Below are 21,490 nucleotides of genomic sequence, written 5' to 3'. Positions count from 1 at the left end.
CATTTATACAAAAGTGAGGCACATGGTTACAGGGGATGATTTCCTTTGTAACTTTCCAAAAGAAGAATGGGATGGCTTCGACCTCTTTCATGTCGGTGGGGCTCTGCCGGCTGCTGGATGGTTCTATTGCACCAAATCACAACAACATTTCTAAAAGAGTGGGTGCTCAAAGTAAAAGCAGGCATACAGAACCAAATTCAATAATACCAACCCACATTCTTTAAGAATCTAATATGGAATCGCATCATACTGTCATCAGGAGGAGACAATGTAGTGTACAGCAAACGTAGCCTATAGTTTACCTGATGGGGACAATGTTGCTGTTGAGCTGTTGCCGCTGCTCCTGCTGCTGATAGTGCGGGAGGGCAGGGCTGTGTTGATCTGAGACTGTAGACTGTAAAAAGGACAGATAGTAGCTGATTAAACAAGTGTTATGAGATCATCATAAAATGCAAAGATTGATGACAACGCTTGGAACCATAAGGCAACAAAACTATCAGAAATAAACTCGGCTCTGCCTATGAATCACTCTTTGCCTCTCTTCTTCCTTCCATCTCCTCATCTCATCTATCACTCTCCACTTGCTGTGAATCTGAGAACAAGGACACAATTTGCTATTGCATTAATCTATTATTTAATTATCCACATTAAAAAACTCTTGCACCTAATCCATAATGAAGTAATAATAGAAAAAAGTTATAGAACCAAAACATTTTAGGTGTGTTAATTATTGTTTTTATACTGGAATACCTCTGCAATGCAACAACTGGTACATGTGTCATTGTTACTTGTGCTCTTTTTAATCCAGCTGGTGAGGGATCCACTGCCTTTAGCAGCTCCTTTTATCACTGTTTCATCCTCATGTTCTTACAGATACAGATCATGTCTGGACAATGTTATATCATGAGTAATATTTTTTTAAATCTATACACATAAAACACACACACACAAACACACACACACACGCACGCACGCACATACAGTGACATTTTATACCTTCTCCAGAATAGGGGGCACTTGGGGCCTGTGAGCAAGTATTTTGGCAACAGTGCAAAGGAAAAGCGCTCTTTTAACGGGCAGAAACTTCCAGCAGAATCAGGCTCAGGGAGGAGCAGCCAGCTGCCCTGACTGGTTGGAGGTGAGGGAGGGGGAGACAGGGGAAAGAGTAAAAGAGCCAGAGATTAATAATAACAAATAATTAAATGCAGAGTTGTACATAAACACGCACGCTAACAAACCAAAAATGTGAGGGGACAAGGCGACTAAAGACGAAACACATCATGTGAAGCCCCCTGTAGCCTAAATCTATTGCAACGTAACTAAAGGAGGATTCAGGATCATCTGATCCAGCCCTACTGTAACTATATGTTTCATTAAAAAGGAAAATTTTACGCCTAATTTTAAAAGAAGAGGGGCCTGAAAGCTGAAGACCCTACAAAAAATGGGATTTTTTAAATCCCATTTTTAATTCTGTCAGCTTTTTCAATCAGAATTATTATCTAAATGCACTCTTGTGCCAAACAAATTTGGGTGTGGAAAGGGTGTGAGAGAAAAACTAAAAAGCTCTGCATGACAGTCTGCATGTTTCAGGTGGTTTTTGTCAATAAGACTTGTAAATCTAACAGACAAAATAAGCAACGGCATTTAAATGATTAAGTATGCGGTCTACTCAGTATTTCAAATGTTTCCGAGTGGCATCTTCAGTTTTTACAAAATACGTTTTATGATACTCTGTCCTTTATCAGAATATGCACGAAAACAATATACATAAATCAGCGTCATGATCATAGCTTAACCCAAACACAGACACTGTTAATAAAACCTGTAAACTTTACCATCGTAAGATTTCAAGCTTGATTAAAAGGACATTTCATAGTAGCAAGTGAAAAGCGAACTGTCTCAATCCATTCATTGCCTTTCACTTTTCCTTGTCAGGGTCAGATGGGGACTGAAGCCTATCCCAGCTACAATAGGGTGCAAGTCTGTCGCAGAGCTAACACAAAGAGACAGACTATCAAATGCACGCATAGGCAATTTAGAAATATCAGTTAATTATCAATTTATAATTAGCAATAAACCTGGCCCCACTACCTTCATGTCTTTGAAGTGTGGGAGGCAGCTGGAGTACCTGCAGAGAACCCAGTCAAACACGTGGAGAACATGCAAACTCTACACAGAAAGACCCCAGACAGGTGTCGGAATCAAACTCAGGACTTTCTTGCTGTGAGGCAACAGTGCTAATCACTAATACACACACACACACACACACACACACATATACATACATACAATTTACTAAAATAAATAAATTCACTAACCTAATGCTGGTGGGACAAAATGGGGAATGGCTCTACTCACCACCTTTAACACTCACATTGTCAATAAATATGTTAAAATAAATTTATATTTATATGGCAACTCCACTATCTACATTAAAAATGATATTTATATATGCATGGCATGGAATGACACTCAAGGAGGGAAAGGACTCACATACAAACACATACACACAGAGGGGGACAAAGAGGGCAAAGACACAAGCGGAGCCTAAATGTACAAAAAGCTAACATAGAATAAACTCAGGATTACCAAATGAACTTTAAATAATCAACACACAAGAAACACAAACTGTTGGGTCAGAAAGACCCAGAACCATGAGAGACTGTCCCAAAGCAGGGAAATTTGCAGATGTACATTGCTGTTCAACAGCATGTTATCGTCACACTGAAGCCTGTTTTTGGTTTTTATATTTAGAAAAGGAACTTAACTGATGAATGTTAATGAAAAACAATAAACAACAAAGTTATAAAAAGGTTATTGAAACAATTGTTAGCATAATTCTTTTCCATGACAAATTGTTATAAATGCTTTCACCTGCCATCAAACTCAGACTTCCTTTTATTTTCTTTAGTTTCTTTCAGTTGTTGGATAAAAAGTATTTTTATTTTTAAATAACTGGTTTTGTTGACTCAATATTAGGCTTAAAACTGTTTTGATTTCGCTTGTCTTATCTTCTCTTTTTGTCTTAAATGCAGTATAAAACCAGTTATGCGATTCTGATTGCTACTGTCTTTTACCTGTCTCATGCTTCACTGTTGGAAGTTCCCAAACAAACTTTCCCAGCTGTAAAACATGGCAGATGCTAATTTCCCTGAATGACATTGTTTCAAACTGAGCTGAGCTTTGGCTTAATCCTTTATTTTTAAAGAAATTATTTTGTATATCTTTATATATTTATTTATATTTCTTTTCTTTTGTTCTTTAGCTGCTTTCATCCAAAAGAATCATGCTAAAATTGTCTTGAATGCTGCAAGAATACCTTAATTTGAGTAACATAGTTTTTTCTCTTCATTGCGTTATCCTGTTTTTATTCTAATATCACAGATTGCTATTTTTTGTAAAATATGTCACTGTGGTTCAACCGTATGTGACATGTTGTACATGAAATTTAAATGGATTTACATTAATTAAATGTTAAGTACTGTTTCATTTTACACCATAAAACCAGCTTACTTTAGTTTCTGTTCATCACAGTAACTGAGTTTGAATGTTTCTTTTTGCTTTGATGATTATACAACTTACAGCTGCATACAGTTTGCAAGAGTTGCTGTCTTGTCAGACCAGTCTTATGTGGGTGTTTCATAACACCACTGAGAAAATTGCATTCCTCTTCATCTGATCACCTAACTGTTTCTAAACATGTGGTTATGCCTTTCATGTTTAACCAGAAGCGGTCTGAACATATTTAACCTTTAGTGGTTTTAATATAGTTTCTTTTTACTTCCATTGAGTTTTTAACTTTGCACTGATGCTGATCCGGTTGACAGTGTTTTAGAGTAGAGCGCTATTAGCTGTGATTCAAGGCACTGATTATCTTGATGCTCTTAATCCTTCTGTGGAGTTTTAGCTTTTAATGGTAACTCAATAAAGTGTTTATTCACTACATTGTCTTATGTTGTTATTGACTGAAATCTCTGTTTTCTGGTTTATTCGCTGGCGTATTATGCACCAGTCTAACACTGTTTACAGTCCTGTCGGCCACTGTTTGTTTATTCTTTCAAAGATAGACAGATAGATAGATGGATGGATAAACTGGAAGTAAGTTCTCTTTAACCCTTGGATGCACAACCTACCAATACCTACACTCTTCCACAAATAAAATCAATACATTTTGCTATAAACTCGGTTGTTGTTCTTCAAAATCTTCAAAACGAAGAGTTGTTTTATTTTCATATTTGAGGTATTCCTCATAAAACATGTTTGTGACGAGGCCCTTTGCATTTTTTTTTTCATTAATTTTAAGAAATGGCAGTTTTTGTATCACTTTTGTATGCTTGCTCTGCATATACTGCAGAAGCTGGGTCTTCCCTCTGAAAGGCATAAGTTGTTCATCCACTGTAACACAATCACTGAGGATGAATTTCTGCCTGCAGTTGACCAGGAACAAGCTCCATATGTAGCGGAAAGCTGCCATGTGATTTGTTTTCAGTCAGTAGGCTCTGGTCCTGTCATCAAAGTGCAAGAAACGGTGAATATCTTTAAATCTTTGAATTGACATAGTGGCCTTGTACAATGGGCTATGCAGAGGACTCCCAAAAAACACACCGACTGGTACATCCCAGTTCTTCTCACTTCCTGCAAGAAGGGTGAATCAAATGAAGGCCAGGAGCTTATGTTTGATTACACTTTTCCACTCTTTTCCCCTGTCTGTGGCTACTCTTCGTGCCTCCATGTTTGTGCATGTCAGAACCTCTTCTATTATATTATCAGACATGAACATCTTCTATGCATTTACTGGGGAGATGGTACTAAACCCAGGTCCAAGCCCTGGCCGACTAATTCAGAATATTGCGGCTAAAGCAGTAAGAGGGGCTCATTCTGTTAGACTAAATATCCATTTCCTTTTCAGAGGACTCATCAGAGGACTCCTCTGTATCTGACTCGCCTTGTTCAGTGGGGGGGACAATAGTCTGGGTCCTCTGTGTCTGAGATGTCAGATTCTGCTCTTCATCCCATCCGTCCTGTAGGGCTAGGTCCACAGGGATCCTAGCTGGCCTCATAGCAGCCATGTTACTTTAAATATTTTAAAAATGTATGCATTAACTTCACCCGGGTACCACAGATGTAACCAAAGTTGATTAAAACACTCAAAATTCAGTGAAAGAGGTGCTCATCACTTTTATATGTTCAAGTGCATAGTGTGGAGGATGTCATAAGGCCTCGAGGCAATCGGATGTAAAACACAATATTTATGAGTGTTTTAACTTGTAAATCGGTCAGATTTGACCCAAACACAAGAGGAAGATAACAGTCTAAATGTTAAAATGCTGAGTTAAAGCCTGGAAACGACGACACATACAATTAAAATTCTCTTAAATGTTTCTTATAAAGAGTTCAGCTTTCTCATTTTGACCTTGCAGCTTCTGACTGAATTTGGTGGTTTGTTCACGCGCAAACTTGAGCCATTGAGTCTGGAAAATGTGCGATACACGCAGTTTTAATTGATGTTTAACAGAACAGCAGCAAACACATAATGCTGGACCCTTTTCTTTTAAAGAAACTGAAGCAAAAGATCTAAATGAACAAAAAAAAAGAAAGAAGATTTAATAAACTATCAACACCTTTCAGGTACCTCCGGATGACCTGTTAACTAAATTAATAGGGACAATTTTTCAATAATATTTTCACATAAAAGATAAAATAATAACAGAAAATTAAAACTGCTCTTCACCAGCTTGTACAAACAAAAACAGAAGCATTAACTGAAAGGCTGGGAGACAGTTCATGAATGAAGACATATCATTTACAACAAAATGTGTCACATGGCAATTAGTTTAGTTTCTGAACTAGTAGGATGAATGACCATGGCTTGTTCTCCACAGTGATGTATTAAAATAATCAGTAGATCAGGTCCATCAGTCAGAAACGGAGCCCGGAGACGTCTGAGATGACGTTTTTGAAGCTCTTTGTCGACGTTTCTCATAATATTTCTACAAAAGAAACACAGAAAAATGAGAAACCAAACATTGTTAGGCCAAGAGTGTGATTTCGTGTACTGAATGGTGTGTGCGCATGCGTACCTGCAGGTTGTCGTAGTGTTTCTTGCTGCAGCAGTGGAGTTCCTTGGCAGTCTTCTCATTCAGGTAGAAAACAGAGCAGATGTTACAGAAAAATCCTGATTTTGGGATCACAAACTCCTGACCTGCAGAGAAACAGAAAGAGGAAGATTAGACAAGTGTTAACACAGCATTTGAATCGCGTGCGTAGGTTTATGTGTGTGTCTCACCGAGGGGGTTATTGGGGTTGAACTGAGGCAGTCTGAAGTCTGCTACAACACACGGAGACTGAGAGCGAGATCGCTTTGCCTCAGGTCCGACAAGCTCCCTCCTGCGTTTACCCACAACTGAAAATGGAAAGAGCGACACGTTAATCATCAACAAATCTGCTGCTAAGGGAGCCACTGGGTTTATAAAATATTAAATTATAACTTAAGTAATTAAACAAATGATTTTTGATTTATTTAAAAAGGTGAAATGTTTATCAGCCACTTTATTAGGTACACTTGTTTGACTGCTCATTAATGTAAATCTCTAATCGGCCAATCACATGGCAGCAACTCAGTGATCTAGGTATGTAGACATGGTCAGATGACCTGCTGAAATTCAACCTGAGCATCAGAATGAAGAAGAACACTGGGTTCGACTTCTCTAAGCTAAGAACGCGAAACTGAGGGTACAATTCACACAGGCTCAGCAACGCTGTAAAATAAAAAAACGTCTCAATTTCTGCTGTGACACTAGGATGGCAGGGTCAGAAAGCTTGGATCCATCCTGCCTTGTATCAAAATGTCAGGCTGGTGATGGTGTGGGATATATTCTTCACACACACTGGGGCCCTTAGCATCAACCACATATGTAAAACATATTACTACCACCACAAGGTAGTGGAAATGCATCTCAAGGCTGTTAGTAATCACTGAAAAAGGAAAAAAACTACCAGGCATCACGCAGGCTGAATGTATGTAGCACAGTGAGGAACACAAACATGAGACCAGACCCATAAAATATCACAATTTTTCTTTTTATAGTCAGTTTACTGTGTTTTCGCTGTTAGAGTGATGTATTTTGTTGATTTAAAGCAGCTCTTTGTACCTTTAATGCCAACCATGCTCCATCCATCCTTCTCCTCTCCCTCCTCTGTCTCTTTATCAGGACACTTGGGCTCCGGCTGTGGTCCAGCAAGGGCAGGTGCAGTATCAGGCTGGGTCTCTGCTTCCTCCTCGGTCCTCTGGGTCTCCGCCTGGCCGTCACCAGGCAGCACAGATGAGTCTCGGTCCTGTGATGAAGTGGGATTAACAGAAGCTGGAGGCAGTGGTTCTGTTGTTTCCTCCTCTTCTGTCTCATCTTTTGTCATCTCTGGTTTCCCTCTAGCAGATTTTCTCACTGTGGGAGGAAACAACAGATTAATTAAGCTTCTCTGTCTCAGAGCTCTGACATGACATTATCCCAGATGCCAGCCATTGGAGAATATATGTACCAGTGTTATGTATTTAAAATGCAATATATGAGTAACTGTATTCAATTATAGTTACCGCTTAAATAGGTGATAATTAGACTACAGTTTGTTGAAATTAATGGATTAAACGGCAGTCTTTTTCTGTTTCATATGTTAGGCCCTCTCTTTTGGTAATTAAATGCATTGCCGGAAACCCAAACAAAACACGCAATAAGAGGGTCTAATGTAAGCGTTCTGTGTATGTTGATGGCGTCAGTTACACAATGGACCCAGAGCCAGCACAACAGCGCCAGCAGTGCATGGGCAGGGATGCATTTCTTACTTGGAAATTCCAATTTCATATTTAAAGAAGAAAGGGATGAGTGAAATCTGAAAGTGCAATGCAAACTCTGTTTGCCAGCAACCAAGGTGCTCTCAGCGTCAAAAGGGTCCAACCTAAAGAAACATGTGGAAGTAAGTTATTTTTTAAAAACTAACGTTAGCCTGCTGCAACTACCTTGCTTTAGTTGTGGTAGCTCCCTGGGTTATGTGCCACTTCAGTATCTACGTGACTATTACTGAAGGCTACTCGCCACCAAGCTAACATCTTATCTTATGTTAACATAAGTCTTTTCTCCCCTACAGTAAATAATATTGTCTATTCAGGGAGATTTGGGCTTACAAGCCAAAACCAAACAGGAATATGCAGGATGTGATTGCTACATTCATGTAGTTGTGAAAAGCATGACAATATACTAAGTAATCCAAAGTATTCAGAATACGTTACTCACACTGAGCAACTTAACAGAATACATTAAAAACTATATTTTGGTGCATGTATTCTGTAATCTGTAGTGGAATACATTTTAAAAGTAACCCTCCCAACACTGACCAGGGGTCTGCCTGGTTCTCTTCCTGGGTCGACCTCTTGTCCTGGTAATTACCGCCTCCTTCTCCTCAGCCTCTCCCACCTCGTCCACCGTCACAAAGTTGAGCCTCTCCTCTAAAACAAGAAATCAGAGGTTACAGGCAGTATCGGCAGTAAAAACTTTAATTTCCTGTTGAAATATACCCAAGTTAAATGCTGTCTTCTAACAGTGCGATGTGGGAAAATCTCCATTTAAATAAAACAATATTTCTGTCAAGCATAAAGTTTCCTGTTTCTCCTAATGGATGACATAGGATTAAGTTTAATCTAAATACTTTTGTTGAAGTTGAACTAGTTGAATGAGAAAATTCTTAGCAGGGTAGATGACTACCTTGCTAAGAAGCAAGACAAGTCCTATTTTTCCAACTTTCCTAGAGGACTTCCTCTAACTCTGGTCTAACCACATGATTAGGTTAGTGTCTGATTGTCAACAGTCTTTTGCGTTGTCTGTCAAAACATGGATGAATCGAACTTTGTTGACTACAGTGACTGTATTTCATGTCGCTGTCGAGGAAAGTTTTTGCACACTGATAATTTTTATTGCTTTTTTAGCAGCTCTACGGCTCCTGCTCTTTATTTCTATTTCATTGTGCTCTGGATCAGTAAAATATTAATCTAACTCACTTTTGGAACGAGGGATTGCTCTTAATGTCTCTATTAAGTTTGACCCATATGGAAGCAAACTGATTTAAACTTCAGATTCTCTGGTTATTCAACTCATAAATCGCAACCCAGCTTCCACACATACTAATGCTGTCTTTTAACTTCATGTTCTTTAGTCTTTTACATTCTTCCTTTGGATCAAATACACAGAAAAAGTGAATTTGAACAGCCTTTAAACACCTGACGATACTTTAAAATGATTTAAATGTACTGATAAATCCAAATACACGACACCAACCAGGGCTCTAGACTAACTTTTTGCCACGGTTGCACTGGTGCGCCTAGGTGCACCCACATTTTTCAACCTCATCGCTTAACACCGCAGTTTTACACTTTTTTGAGGGGGAGATCGATGTCCATACAGACAATATTGATTTGTAAATGATTAACTAACAATCTTGTGCTTGTGCTTAAGGTGTGTTGGCACACTTTGGCAATATTGTAGACAATATTAAACTTAATCACCACATTGACCTCCTCTGACGACCTGTTTGCTGCTGCCTGCCGCTGAAAGGCAGTGGGGAGAGGAGACACTTAGGCACTGCATTCATCACTGATTTCTATAATCCATTCGATTCCGATTCACAAAGTCCTGATTCGATTAAATTTAGCCTCAGACAGTCAGAAATATTATAATTCTGATCATTTATCAGTACTGACACTTGTGAGTAGGGCTGCCACAAACGCTTATTTTGATAGTCGACTAGTCACCAATTAGTTTTGCGATTAGTCGACTAATCAGATCATGCATCCATTGGACGTAAAACGCACAGCTTATTGCACCAGCATGCATCTGCTCTTATATAACTATCATTAGCTTACAGCTTTAAGTGTTTAAAGTATGTGCTAATTAAAAAAAAGACAAGATGATAGTTAAATTAAATTGTTTCGGTGAAGTTTAATAAACTCCTTGCTATCTAAAATATAACGGGACACTGGAGTATATTCTCGAGCATCTCACACTTCTGATAATCAGCTGTCTGCTTGACGTTTATTCAGCTGTGTAAAAACTATAACTTTAATCTCAGCTAAACCGATTTACTCAGGAACAAATAAAATACAAAAAAAGCCAAATAATATCATTTTTAAGTTATCTAAGTGACTTATATATCATGTTTAACCTGAGTAGCGAAAGACAGCGGTGGGTTTGAAAACAATTTGACGGGAGTCCGGTGTTCTCACCGGCTCTACTGAGCCTTGCCCCCGGCTAGATATCAAGCTGGTGGGTAACAGACGTCTCCGAAAATGGAGCACTTTTGAAAATATGTGGTGTCTTGATAAACTGAGCAGATATTTGAAGTTTACACAGCTACATTCTTGCCTGAAATTATGTTAAATGTTTTTTGTGACCCAGAAAGAATAATAAAAATAATATTAAAACTAAGTAGCTGCCGCCATTATTGGAAACTGAGCTGGGCTGCGCTATGAATTCTGGGACACAGCTTCTTCTTCTTCGGGGTTTAACGGCAGCTGGCATCCTTGTACATGCAGTGCTGCCATCTTCTGTTTCAGTCCGTTATTACACTCTTAAATGCTACTACTTATTCCTGCGTCTTTTGGGATCTTACAAAGCTTCAAACGACGCGTCGACTATTAAATTCGTCGTCGCCGATTTTGATAGTCGACGTAATCGTGACTAGTGACTAATCGTGGCAGCCCTAATCAGCAGATATCCAAATTTATGATATTGCTATCGGGACATAAAAAAGTGGTATCGTGCCATTTCTAGGTGGAAGCAAAACAGCAAATGTCAGAGGGAATTCATGACGATGTTTATCAAATCTGTAGTGTAGTTTGGATCTTCTTTTGCTGCTGGTTCAGTGGATTTGGGCAAAAAAGACGTAAACATAAAGCGCGGACCCGATGCATCACAATCATTGAGCTGTCGGCTCTCAGCCCCGACTGCATGTCCATCTACGTGCCGTTGGTGGTTGTTGAAAATAGTTTTGTGAGCTTTAACCTGAGAGTCTGGCATTTCTGGCAAAATACATTTATATTTAAAAGTCGATTCAGGATTTAATGAATCGATATCGCTTTATTCAAGCTACTCAACTCTATCTCCCTGCACTTTAAAACGTGCACGAAGGACTACAGGAATATCTGGACCGTGACCAATCAGAGATGCCCCGCCCCTGACTATATATGATTGGTTTACACCATAATAAGGGCATAATGTGTCTGTTGTTGACCACACGGAGACTTTCAGAGTTGCAGACTGTTTTTTTTGCTACTCAAACAGCTGGTTGCACTGGTGCGACTTAAGGTTTTTTTTAGTCACACCATTGAAAGATTTGGTCACATTTGAGACCAAATTGGTCGCACTCTAGAGCCCTGCCAACAAAAACTATGCTGTACACATTCGCTTCTCCTCCACAAAGCCAGGGGATGTCCTATTGGGAGGAGGCCCCGGGGCAGATCCCGCAATGAGGCCAAAAGGGACGTCTGAACTTCCGACTGCCCCCACGACCCGAACCCGAATAAGCAGTTAAAAAAATGGATGGATGGATGGATGGATGGAGAATGAAACTGACCTGTTTCATCATGTTTGCGTTTAGCAGATCCTGATGTCTTCTCTGCTTCCTCTTCTACCTCAGCTGCTGTCGCCAAAGTCTAAAAACAAAGACACAAAATCACAACCATCGAGTTTTCTGTTTTTACTAAAGAGGAAACAAAGATCCACAAACGAATCTCAACATTACCTCTATGTTTGAGGCCTCCACTAATTGGCTCTCCTGTATTGGTGGGCGGGGCTCCACTGTGTTTTCCTCTGCCTTTTCCCCCTCCTCCTCATCTTCTTCAACAATCTCATCCAGAGTGACGAGCTCTGCAGGTTCTCCCTCCGTGATCTCCCTGCTCCAGTGCTGACCCTCCACTGCTCTTTCCTCCCCATCATCATCTGCTCCCACCTCATCCAGAGTGACCAGCTCCTGGGTGTCATCCTCCAGATTTGTCTTGTCTTCTGGTGCAGCAGCAGCGTCACTTTGGGACCCAGTGGCCTCTTTAGTATCTGTTTTTGGCTTCTCTTCCTTCGTTGCTGTACCAGACCCTTCTTCAGCACTAACCTCAGCAGTGTGATCCAAACACTCCTCTTTATCGGCCACCTCCGCAGCCATAGCGCCGCATGTGAGAGCGTCTGCTTTTTTACCGAGTGCCTCTCGCTGCTTTGTCTCTCTGTCTGATGATTGTGCATTTGTTGGGTCTTCTCGGACTTGATCGTCTTCTAGAGAATCTACAATCTGATACAACGGCTCTTCCTCCGCCTCATCTGCATTTTTTGGCAATGCTGAGTCTTTATCGTCTTTAGGCACTGTTGGCTCTTCTGTACTTTGGTCTTTGGGGGGCTCATTGTCATCCTCAACCGAGTCAACAATCTGATAAATGGCCTCCTCTTCATCAGCCACTTTACTAGATGCAGCATTCTTCATGGCAGCTTGTTTTTTAGTTACTTTACTGTCCTTCTTTGGTCTTCCCCTTCTTCTTTTTTCCGGAGTTTTGGCCCGTTCATCCCCTATAACTTCATCCTGCACTAGGTCTACTACTGTAAAGGTAGCATTCTCCTCACTCTTCTTTGTTGGTGTGCTCTCTTTCGTGGGGCCTGTCTCTTCAGTCTGCAGAGGTTCCTCCTTGTTTGGTTCCTGAGAATCTCTGGCAGGTGTCGGCCTCCTTCTCGTTGGTGTCTTTTCTTTTTTTGAGACGTCTTCTTTAGGTTCCCTTCTTCCTCTGGTTGATCTTGTTGTGATGGTCGGTTTGTTCATGGCAGTCTTACCCTCCACTGAGTCTAGGATCTCGGACGTAGATTCCTCTTCCCTGACGGGTTTTATACATGCAACTGTGGAAGTGGGTGTCTTTTTATCTTCTTTGTTTCCTCTGGCCGACCTCCTTCTACCAGGCCTCTCTGTGGTGGAGACATCTTCAACAGATTCATCTTCAACAGAATCCACTACCTCAAAGATCATCTCCTCCTGTGTCTCTTTCTCCTCTCTTTTAGATGTTCTGGTTCTCGGTCCACCCCTCCTTGTTGGTCTTTCAGCTCGTTTAGCCGCTTCAACATCTTTCTTGGTTTTTTCCTCCTTGTTCTCAGCCTCTGCCTCGGTCTCTGTGGTCGCTGGCTCTTCTTCCACAGAATCAATTATCCGGTAAGCTTCTTCCTCTTCTTCAGTTCCCTCAGTGACTGCTTTAGATACCTGCTGGCTCTGAGTATTACGTTTCTTTCCGTCATCTTCTCCTCCAATGTGATCATTGACTGAATCTAACTTCTCAGCAACATCTGCTGAACTGCCTTTGTTTTCTTGTTTTTCATTATCTGGAGTTTGACAAAATGATTTAAAAGCTTTGTTTGATTTTTCTGAGAGCATCTCGTCATTCATTTCTTTTCCATCTGCACTGGACCTTGGAGTTTGGTTCATGCTTGGATCCAACACTTCTTTTTTATCAGCTGCATCTGGTTCAGCATTGGTATCTTGAATTTTTTCCTCAGACAACTGCTTTGCTGTGGCACCTTCATCTTTGACCAGATGACTGTCCTCTTGGACTGTACTGCCTTGGTCTTCACTAACGCTGTCTATCACATAGAGAGAAGCATCCATTTCAGTTTTACTGGACTCCTCTGAGCCTTTATCATCAATGCTGTTCAAGACCTGACTAGCCCCCTCATGCAAACTCTGGGTTTGCTCAGGTCCGGATGACTCTGTTTTAGTCTCTTGGTTTGTGTCTTCATCTATCTGTTCATCTGTTGGCTCGTCGATTGAATCAAGGATATGGTAACTTTCACCATCATCTTCCTCCTCCTCTGGATATTTCCATGCACTGTCTTTTTCCCCATCTTCTCCTTTGCTTTTCTTTGACTCTTTGTGTGCGTCATCCTTACATTCAGTCTCCAGACTCTGTGTTTGGCTCTTCATCCCTAATCCCTCTCCCTCTGCAGGTGGCTGTGTCTCTAATGATGTTTCCATTTTAGTTTGATTTTCCTTTGCTGACACTTTGAGGTCAGACTTTGTTGCTGCACTCTCTTCCTTTAGCTCTGCAGCAACGGTTGAAGCCATCTTTGATGAACGGGTCCTATAACCCGAGGAGAAAGGATGCGACGATTTGTCTGGAGATTTGTTTGGCTGTGTTTTGTCACCAGAAAAGGAGACGGGCTTACTGACACTTGCAGAGGATTTGGGTTTGGTGGATTCAGATGGGTCTTTACTTTTTTGTAGTGAGGAGGTTGAACTGCTTTTCTCAGAAGCTTTCGTGGGCTTGGATGAGGAAGAGACTGAGCTGCTGAAGTCTTTGGAGGACCTTGCTGAGGTTCGTTTGGAAGCAGGTGACGCATCTGAGCTTTGACTTTCCGTATTCTCTGTGGACTTCGGCTTAGTTGAAGAGGAGCTTTCATCATTGGGGTCTGTGTCTGCTGTCTCGTCGTTAATTTCATCAACAGTGACAAAGTCATCCAAATTTAAATCCGGCTCACCAAAAGGGCGGCTCTCTGAAGAAACTTTCTTCTCTGAATTATCAACTTGAACCTAGATGGAAAAACCAAAAACAGTCTGTGGAGCCATGAAACAGCTTACACTATAATCAGAGTGTAACCATCACAAATATAACCTTACTGACATTGTATATGGTTGTAGCATTTATATACCTATAACACCTTAGAAAAGCATCACATTTTAATTTAACAACAATAATGGTCAAGAGGCCATATAAGAATACAGGCAGTGAAAGACAATCTACACTGAAAAATTACTTTACTATTTTAAATTGGCCACCAACAAGGGAAATCCTCACGGGTCTGATGAATGTTTACCTTTTCATTTGGTGCGTCTTCATCCTGTGCCCTACTAGGGCTGCTGCTTTTGGTCTGGAAATGATGATAAGACAAGAAAAAAAATTAAACCGAATTGATTTTGTGTTATTGTGTGCTGGTTTAGGCAAACACCTAAAATATAGCCTAAAATGTGTTTAGTGAGTGGTGACGCTAAGGACTGGAAATGCACAAGCTTACAAAAAATAAATAAGACTTAATGTAATGATGACCTTTGCTTTAATTTATCTGGTCCAGATATAATACAAATCTAGAAACGGTATCAACAGCATTATTTATTCATACAGCCTGCAGCTTTACCGCAACAATCAACAGTGTACTACTATACAATGCTCATATGTCATCTCCAACAGAAGGCTTTCAGTGTCTTAACATATTTTGGGACAAGACAGTGAAATTTAAAGTGTTACCTCTCTGTCCTTGCTCTGTGCCATGCTTCCTACACCCTGCCTATGCTCACGAAGCGCCGCTGTAATTGCCATGAAAATGTCCTTGTTGATGTGAGGAAGTTCCGAGTCTTTTGCCTCAGACTTGACTGGGCTTGTTGCTGAAGGAGCATCGCTAGAAGCAGCGGGGGCGGCATTTGCATCAGGAGCAGTGACCAAAATCTGTGGTGGCCCGTCCTTCACTGTTGCTTTCTCGCCTTCCTCACTTGGCTGAGGGGCAACGGTTGCTTCTGCGGCCTTCTCGGTTTCCAGTTTGAGGTTAACTGTGTTCTCACCCGAGTCTTGCAGACGCTGTTTCAGGCTCTTCAAACTGAATTTAAAAGCAAAGATGCCAGTAGGTTACCATGAAAAGAGGTTTGTTGTCACAAAATGTTAATGTGAAATATGAAATTCCATTTCAAATTTCTATTCTAGAGTTATTTATGTCTAAATCACACTCTTCTCTTTTTGCATTATTGGGAACTGTTTACTATAGCACGATTTTGAGGAGTGTAGCAGTCATCATGACTGTTTTGACTCTGCCACTAAACCTGAAATAGAAAGATACTCACGACTCAATACGTCCGACTTTACTCCTATGAAGAGGAGAGAAAAAAGCACAAGGTCAGACAAACATGAAGACACTTTAAAGGGGAAAAAAACAGTGTAAAATCAATTTCTCTCACTTCTGATTGTGGGACACACTTACCAAGAAGATAAATAGTCCTTGGTGACATTGCTCTCCATCACCTGTGTTAATCCACCCGGTTCAGCCATCTCAATGCATATCTGAGAAAACAGAAACATATTACATCAGTAAAAGTAAAAATGTTTTCTTCCTGAGAATATTTGAGCAACACCAGTGGTACTCAAAGGGTGCGCTACAGGCCCAATTTGTATCGTACTGGAAACAGAATAAATTAAGACATAATTAAAAACACAGTTTAAAAACCATTTGATCATCACAGTCAATGTTCCCTCTAAGCTGCGCACGTGCGCAATTGCGCACTGCTGGCACGGTCTCTGCGCACAAAAAATCTGCGTTGCGCACAAAAAAAAAATCTCTCCTGAATTGAAATTAAAACTTTAACAATTCTGTTTTGCAGTGTTAGTCAGTAAGTGACTGGCTGCTCCCGTATGGGATTAGAACGATGCCACCTTATCCCATAGTCCAGCCAATGATGCGATTCACATTCGTATATGCAGCTAATCAACGTCATTGGCAGGCTATGACAGCGTCCTTATGTGCCGACACCGGCGTTTTACCTAGCAAAGCGGCGTGGCTGATGTGGAGTGAAGCCACGTTAATGACAACGTGTACAACCATTGGAGATGTGAGCAGGACAGACGGAACAATTGACGGAAAAAGTGTGGACTTTATACCAGTTTTTAAATTGTGTTGATAGGCCACGTTGCCATAAATGGTATGGCAACGTGGCATCTAGTTGTTAAGAAATGGGCGGAAGTTTTAGGAGTGACGGCGGTGTTTTGAGATTTGAGAGATTTGTGACGTTTAGCGCAAATCTTGTGTAGTTAGTGTGTAGTGTAGTCAATAGTTTTGTTGTGTGTGTCAGAACAATGAGGCGACTGCTGAATGTTACAGGGGTGATACATCTGCTGCTGTCAGGCCTGCAGGTATCAGGCTGTTGTTCTCCTTTATCTCATAGTGGACAGAAATTATTTTTTGGAGTGGCACAAATAATTTGTGTGGCATCAAATTTGATACAGAACAGCTGATTGTTCTGTAAATAGTTTGAAATGTTTATTTAAAAACGCATTGGCTGCATTTTTAAAAAAAAATAGCTGCAAAAAACTTTATTATTTGCCAAACTGAGTTACTTTTTTGAGGAGTAACTATATAATTAATTGCCCAACATTGGTCTTTATATACTATATTTTGCAGACAGAGTTACAGGACTCTCTCCCAGACCACAGACTCATAATACAAGACAGAACTTTACAAAAAGAAAAAGAAAGTTGTGTTTTCGAAATTGGTTATTTTTACTTCCAATAGTGTTAACATACTACACAGGTCAATGACTAGATTTCTTTCACATTTTCATTGTAAGTGGGCTAAAGCAGTTTAAAAGTAGTCTAACATAAATGTAAATGCTGTAATTTGATTATTTTAATAAACCAGGTAACTTGGATGGATTAGATGCTGGCATGACCACAGTGCACACGTCTGATGTCGCTCACAGTGGTCCGAGGGATCGCTCAGGGAGTTTGTGTGTTCGCTCAGACACATGAAAAATTAGAGGGAACATTGATCACAGTATAAGAAAGTTACACCAGTTAAACTTCAAGGATGTTCTGTTTGACCATTTTCACTGCCATTGCAAAGCTACACAGGTTTTCTGTTTATTGTCCACATATTGCTCTCCTTATCCTCCCTGATTGAATTTTCTCTGCGGGTGGAATTGTGCATGCAGTCAGCACTCAGGTTGCACAGGCAGGCCAGCTCCTCCTGGATGGCAGCCACAAAAAGATCTGCTGTGTCTAACAATGCACCCTCGAACGTGTGGAGAAAATATCAGGAGATGGTGTGTTTTGCACAAGGAGAGCTAAATAAGGCCATAGAAGAGCAATGACCATTCAGCAGGTATCCTCTCCTTTGTACAAGCAGAAGGACTGCTAAATCCAAACTTTAAAAACTAAAGTTCCCTGAAGTCTAACTGAATGTGTTATTCTGCAATGATCAAGTGTTCCCTTAATTTTATTAAGCAGTGTAAACTGAACCAAACTGTACCAGCTTTGCGGGTGAAATTTAAGACTTAATACCTTCTGAAGACTTTTCAGTAAAAGCTGCATTTTAAGAACAGCAGACACCATGACAAGCCTTGCAGCCTTGTGTAAAACGTGAAAAAAGTTGCAGGTGTTTATGAAATCGTACCCTGTTGGCGAGCGGCAAAAATCTGACAAAAGCAGCAATGGACGCTACCACTTCCATGATCATCATGAGAAGGTCCACATTCACCTCCGAGACCTCCACACTCAGCAGCCGGTCCTCCAGAGACTCAGACTCTGGAACATGCTGAAAAACAAACAGCGTTGAGATCAGGGAGACCCGAGCCTGCTGCTTTTACAGGACAGATTTATGTGACTGCTGACTTACAGTGCTGCTCCATTTCATCATGCTTCTGTACATGCTCTCCTGTGAAAAGAGTAGAAGACGAAAGCGGATCACATCAATTACTGATCCTCTATATGTAAAATAAGTATTGAATAACTCTCCTCCTGGTTAGAGTGTTTTTAATGTTCTATTGACCACATTTAATAAGATAAAGATTGGACTCCACTGTAAGTGAGAAGTAACTCGATCCCTCCGAGATGTGCTACAACTCCTGGTTTGCATCTTTGTGGCAAATGATTCTTACTTCAGGATGGCAATGACACAACATATATTTGGAACTATTTGATGCTATTTGAGTCTCAGTGACTTTCCGCAATAGTCGTCAGATAGGGCTGTGCGATATGACCAAAATCCCATATCGTCCGATAACGATATAAATCACAAAAATGTAACATTTTCTGTAAATTCTGTGAATCTCGGGCAGCTCGACTTGCGTGAAGTGTTTCCAGCTGGGCGTCGCGTACCTGTAGTCGAGTGTTTTAGCTGATGCATGAAACGATACATTTTTAGACATAGGTTGTAACGGCCGCCGTTTTCTTTGTGAGTATTTATTACACGGCGTGCTGCGGGGAAAAGCCTGTTCTAACGTTTGAGTCTGAGGTTTATTTTTTAGCACCTGACGGCTCTTTTTTGCTTCTCATCCGTAAATACTCTGCATCTTTCACGTGATTCAGTTTATTTTGAAAAGTCTCAACAGAGTCTTGAGCTTAATTGTGAAAGGTTTATGTGGAAAATAAACAAGCGGACACGCCGTGGTTTTACCATAGTTGTTGCTAACGACAACGCATAAAAACAAGCGCTTGTCCGTCCGTAGTGTGGTTATATTAAATATAAGAGAAAGAGAGAACTTCAAGAAATTAATATAGCCGCTACAGTGACCATCAAAATGAAAAAAATATTCCCGTAAACAGTTTATTTTGCGACACCACGAAACAAACGATAGCGTAAAATGAAACGATAGATGTATCGTCATCCGATATATATCGTTATATCGAACAGCCCTATCGTCAGACCTCAATTCCTCTTAACATGTAGCTGTGGAGAGAGTTCTCACAAAGGGCCTGAATAGCTAGCCCACAAGGTAACCTGAGATGGGAAATGCTTGAAGCTAAAAGGTTAGCAGCGACTGAAGTTTCAAAATAAGTAAGGGCATTGCTTAACAGTCAGTGACAAACTCTATAACCTATGTCTGGGTCTTTAAAGTTTCCACAGGAATGACTTCACAAGAAGCTCTGTGGAAACTTTAAAGTGGTGGTGGAATGACGTGGGTTGTCGTCTATGGACAGAAAAGTGGATAAAGTTCATGCAGCTTATGTGCTGCTGTCGCAAAAAGGAAAGAACTACAGACAAAAAAATAAATACTTGATTTGAAACTCATGCATATTTTCATTTTTTCCATTTCTTATTCAGATATTTATCAATAAGTGACTTATATGTATGTATATATTGCATACGTTATGCTATTCCTTACTTCTTGTATTGTATGTCTTTGTTACTGTTTGTACTGTAACCAACATAATTTTCCCTAGGGATCAATATAGTATTCTGAGTCTCATTCTATTAATGTTAGCCCACAGATGGATGATGCTGTGCTCACTCCTTAGAGGAGAAATCTGTTTTGATTGGGATCTGAATAGTTTGAGTGAACCAGGAGCATGCCCCTGATTTAACAGCCCCTGATTTTCCAGCTCCAATATTAATACCTCACTTGAACCAGGATGCATGTCTTGCAAAACAATGTGGATTTTGAGCATCCACTCTCCAATAGTAACTGGATTTTTGAGGTAATCTCTGGCAAAATCGCAACACGCATCCCAGCTGTTAAAAAACACAAAGGCCTGGGGAGGAAGAAAGGGGAAAAACATTCAAACATTCAGAGGAAACATTCAATATTAATCATTAAATTGAATTAAATTTGCAAATGCAAATTTCTCTGTATCAGCCTGCTGGGTCTACTCCTCACCCTCCTCTGCAGTGATAAAACGATTATGTTGTAGTACAGAGTCTGAAGAGTCTGATCAGGGAAGTAACGCCACACCAGCTTAGCGACATCCTCCTGTCTGTAGTTTCCTTCTGGCAAACCGGTCAACATGATGGTGGAGAACGTAGAACCTTGAGATTGGGCCTTCTACAAGACACAAGGTTCAAGAACCAAAGTTTATGTGAAGAGAAACTTTGCAGTACTTTAAAAAAATATATTACTATAACTGACCACATAGAGAAGACAAAATGAAACCAAGTTTAGCAGAAGAAAAAAAAAGAGGTCGGTATTTGGAAAAATAGACACCTCTTGGTATTTACTCAAGGATTCCTGTTTAACACATGAAACCTGGGTTTATAAAATGCACTCACCTCAATGTCATCAGGTTCCCTGACACTTAAATACTCTAGAAGTGTAAAATAAACACAGTTAGTAACAGTCAACACTTTATATCTGGAGGTTAATTTTAGTTTTCAGCTGTTTCTCTCACCTGGGATTGTGAACCAAGGAGAGACAGTGGGGAACACAAAGGGACTAGTTGTCATTGTGATCCAATATGGTGAAGTGCTGCGTTGTGGGATGGTAATATCTTCTGTTGGGACAGCTGCCCCGTCAACAGCAACCTCGCTGTCTGGCAAAGCTTTGTGTGGCAATCTTGGTGCTGCACAAGCAAAAATAAGTTTTGTTTAATTTTTTTTGTGTGTGTGTGTGTGTGTGTGTGGGGGGGGGGGGGGGGGGGGGGGGGGGAAGGAAAGATTAGTGGTGCTCAACAGGTTTTTAATGTTTACAATGATTCAGTAATATCATAGTAATGTTTTGACTTTTATTTTAACTTTAAGCACCTTTACAGATATCCAAGATATCATAGGCATCACAAAAAAAATGATTAGGGAGTCAGACCAAATGCCAGTCTGAAAAAGTGCAATTTAAGTGATGGCTCTGGTTCATGTGTCTAGGGCAGAGACAATAAAAGAAGGGAATTGACCACTGATGGAGCAAAGATTTCTGGAGGGGCAGGAAAAGAGGTCAGAGAGATAATAAGGCAAAAGAGCATCAA

The 21,490-nt window shown here is 40.4% G+C and overlaps 1 protein-coding gene across 1 annotated transcript in view; it reads right to left on the bottom strand.

Annotated features, from left to right (window-relative positions):
- Window positions 1–5,476: 5,476 nt before the first annotated feature.
- LOC134624525 (uncharacterized) overlaps window positions 5,477–21,490 on the bottom strand; it is a 30,821-nt gene continuing 14,807 nt past the window's right edge. Inside the window, exons 18-34 of the mRNA XM_063469522.1 lie at window positions 20,924–21,094; window positions 20,805–20,839; window positions 20,416–20,580; window positions 20,156–20,290; window positions 18,435–18,473; window positions 18,213–18,353; window positions 16,029–16,108; window positions 15,892–15,915; window positions 15,305–15,650; window positions 14,877–14,930; window positions 11,785–14,592; window positions 11,617–11,695; window positions 8,387–8,497; window positions 7,152–7,442; window positions 6,287–6,403; window positions 6,081–6,202; window positions 5,477–5,990 (exon numbers count right to left, since the gene is read on the bottom strand). Coding sequence (XP_063325592.1) covers window positions 5,916–5,990; window positions 6,081–6,202; window positions 6,287–6,403; window positions 7,152–7,442; window positions 8,387–8,497; window positions 11,617–11,695; window positions 11,785–14,592; window positions 14,877–14,930; window positions 15,305–15,650; window positions 15,892–15,915; window positions 16,029–16,108; window positions 18,213–18,353; window positions 18,435–18,473; window positions 20,156–20,290; window positions 20,416–20,580; window positions 20,805–20,839; window positions 20,924–21,094 — 4,793 coding nt within the window. The 3' untranslated portion in view covers window positions 5,477–5,915. The remainder of the gene's footprint in view (window positions 5,991–6,080; window positions 6,203–6,286; window positions 6,404–7,151; window positions 7,443–8,386; window positions 8,498–11,616; window positions 11,696–11,784; window positions 14,593–14,876; window positions 14,931–15,304; window positions 15,651–15,891; window positions 15,916–16,028; window positions 16,109–18,212; window positions 18,354–18,434; window positions 18,474–20,155; window positions 20,291–20,415; window positions 20,581–20,804; window positions 20,840–20,923; window positions 21,095–21,490) is intronic.

The sequence above is a fragment of the Pelmatolapia mariae genome, linkage group LG3_W (genome assembly GCF_036321145.2).
Source record: "Pelmatolapia mariae isolate MD_Pm_ZW linkage group LG3_W, Pm_UMD_F_2, whole genome shotgun sequence".
Taxonomy (NCBI): Eukaryota; Metazoa; Chordata; class Actinopteri; order Cichliformes; family Cichlidae; genus Pelmatolapia; species Pelmatolapia mariae.
This window is presented reverse-complemented; position numbering and strand designations above follow the sequence as displayed.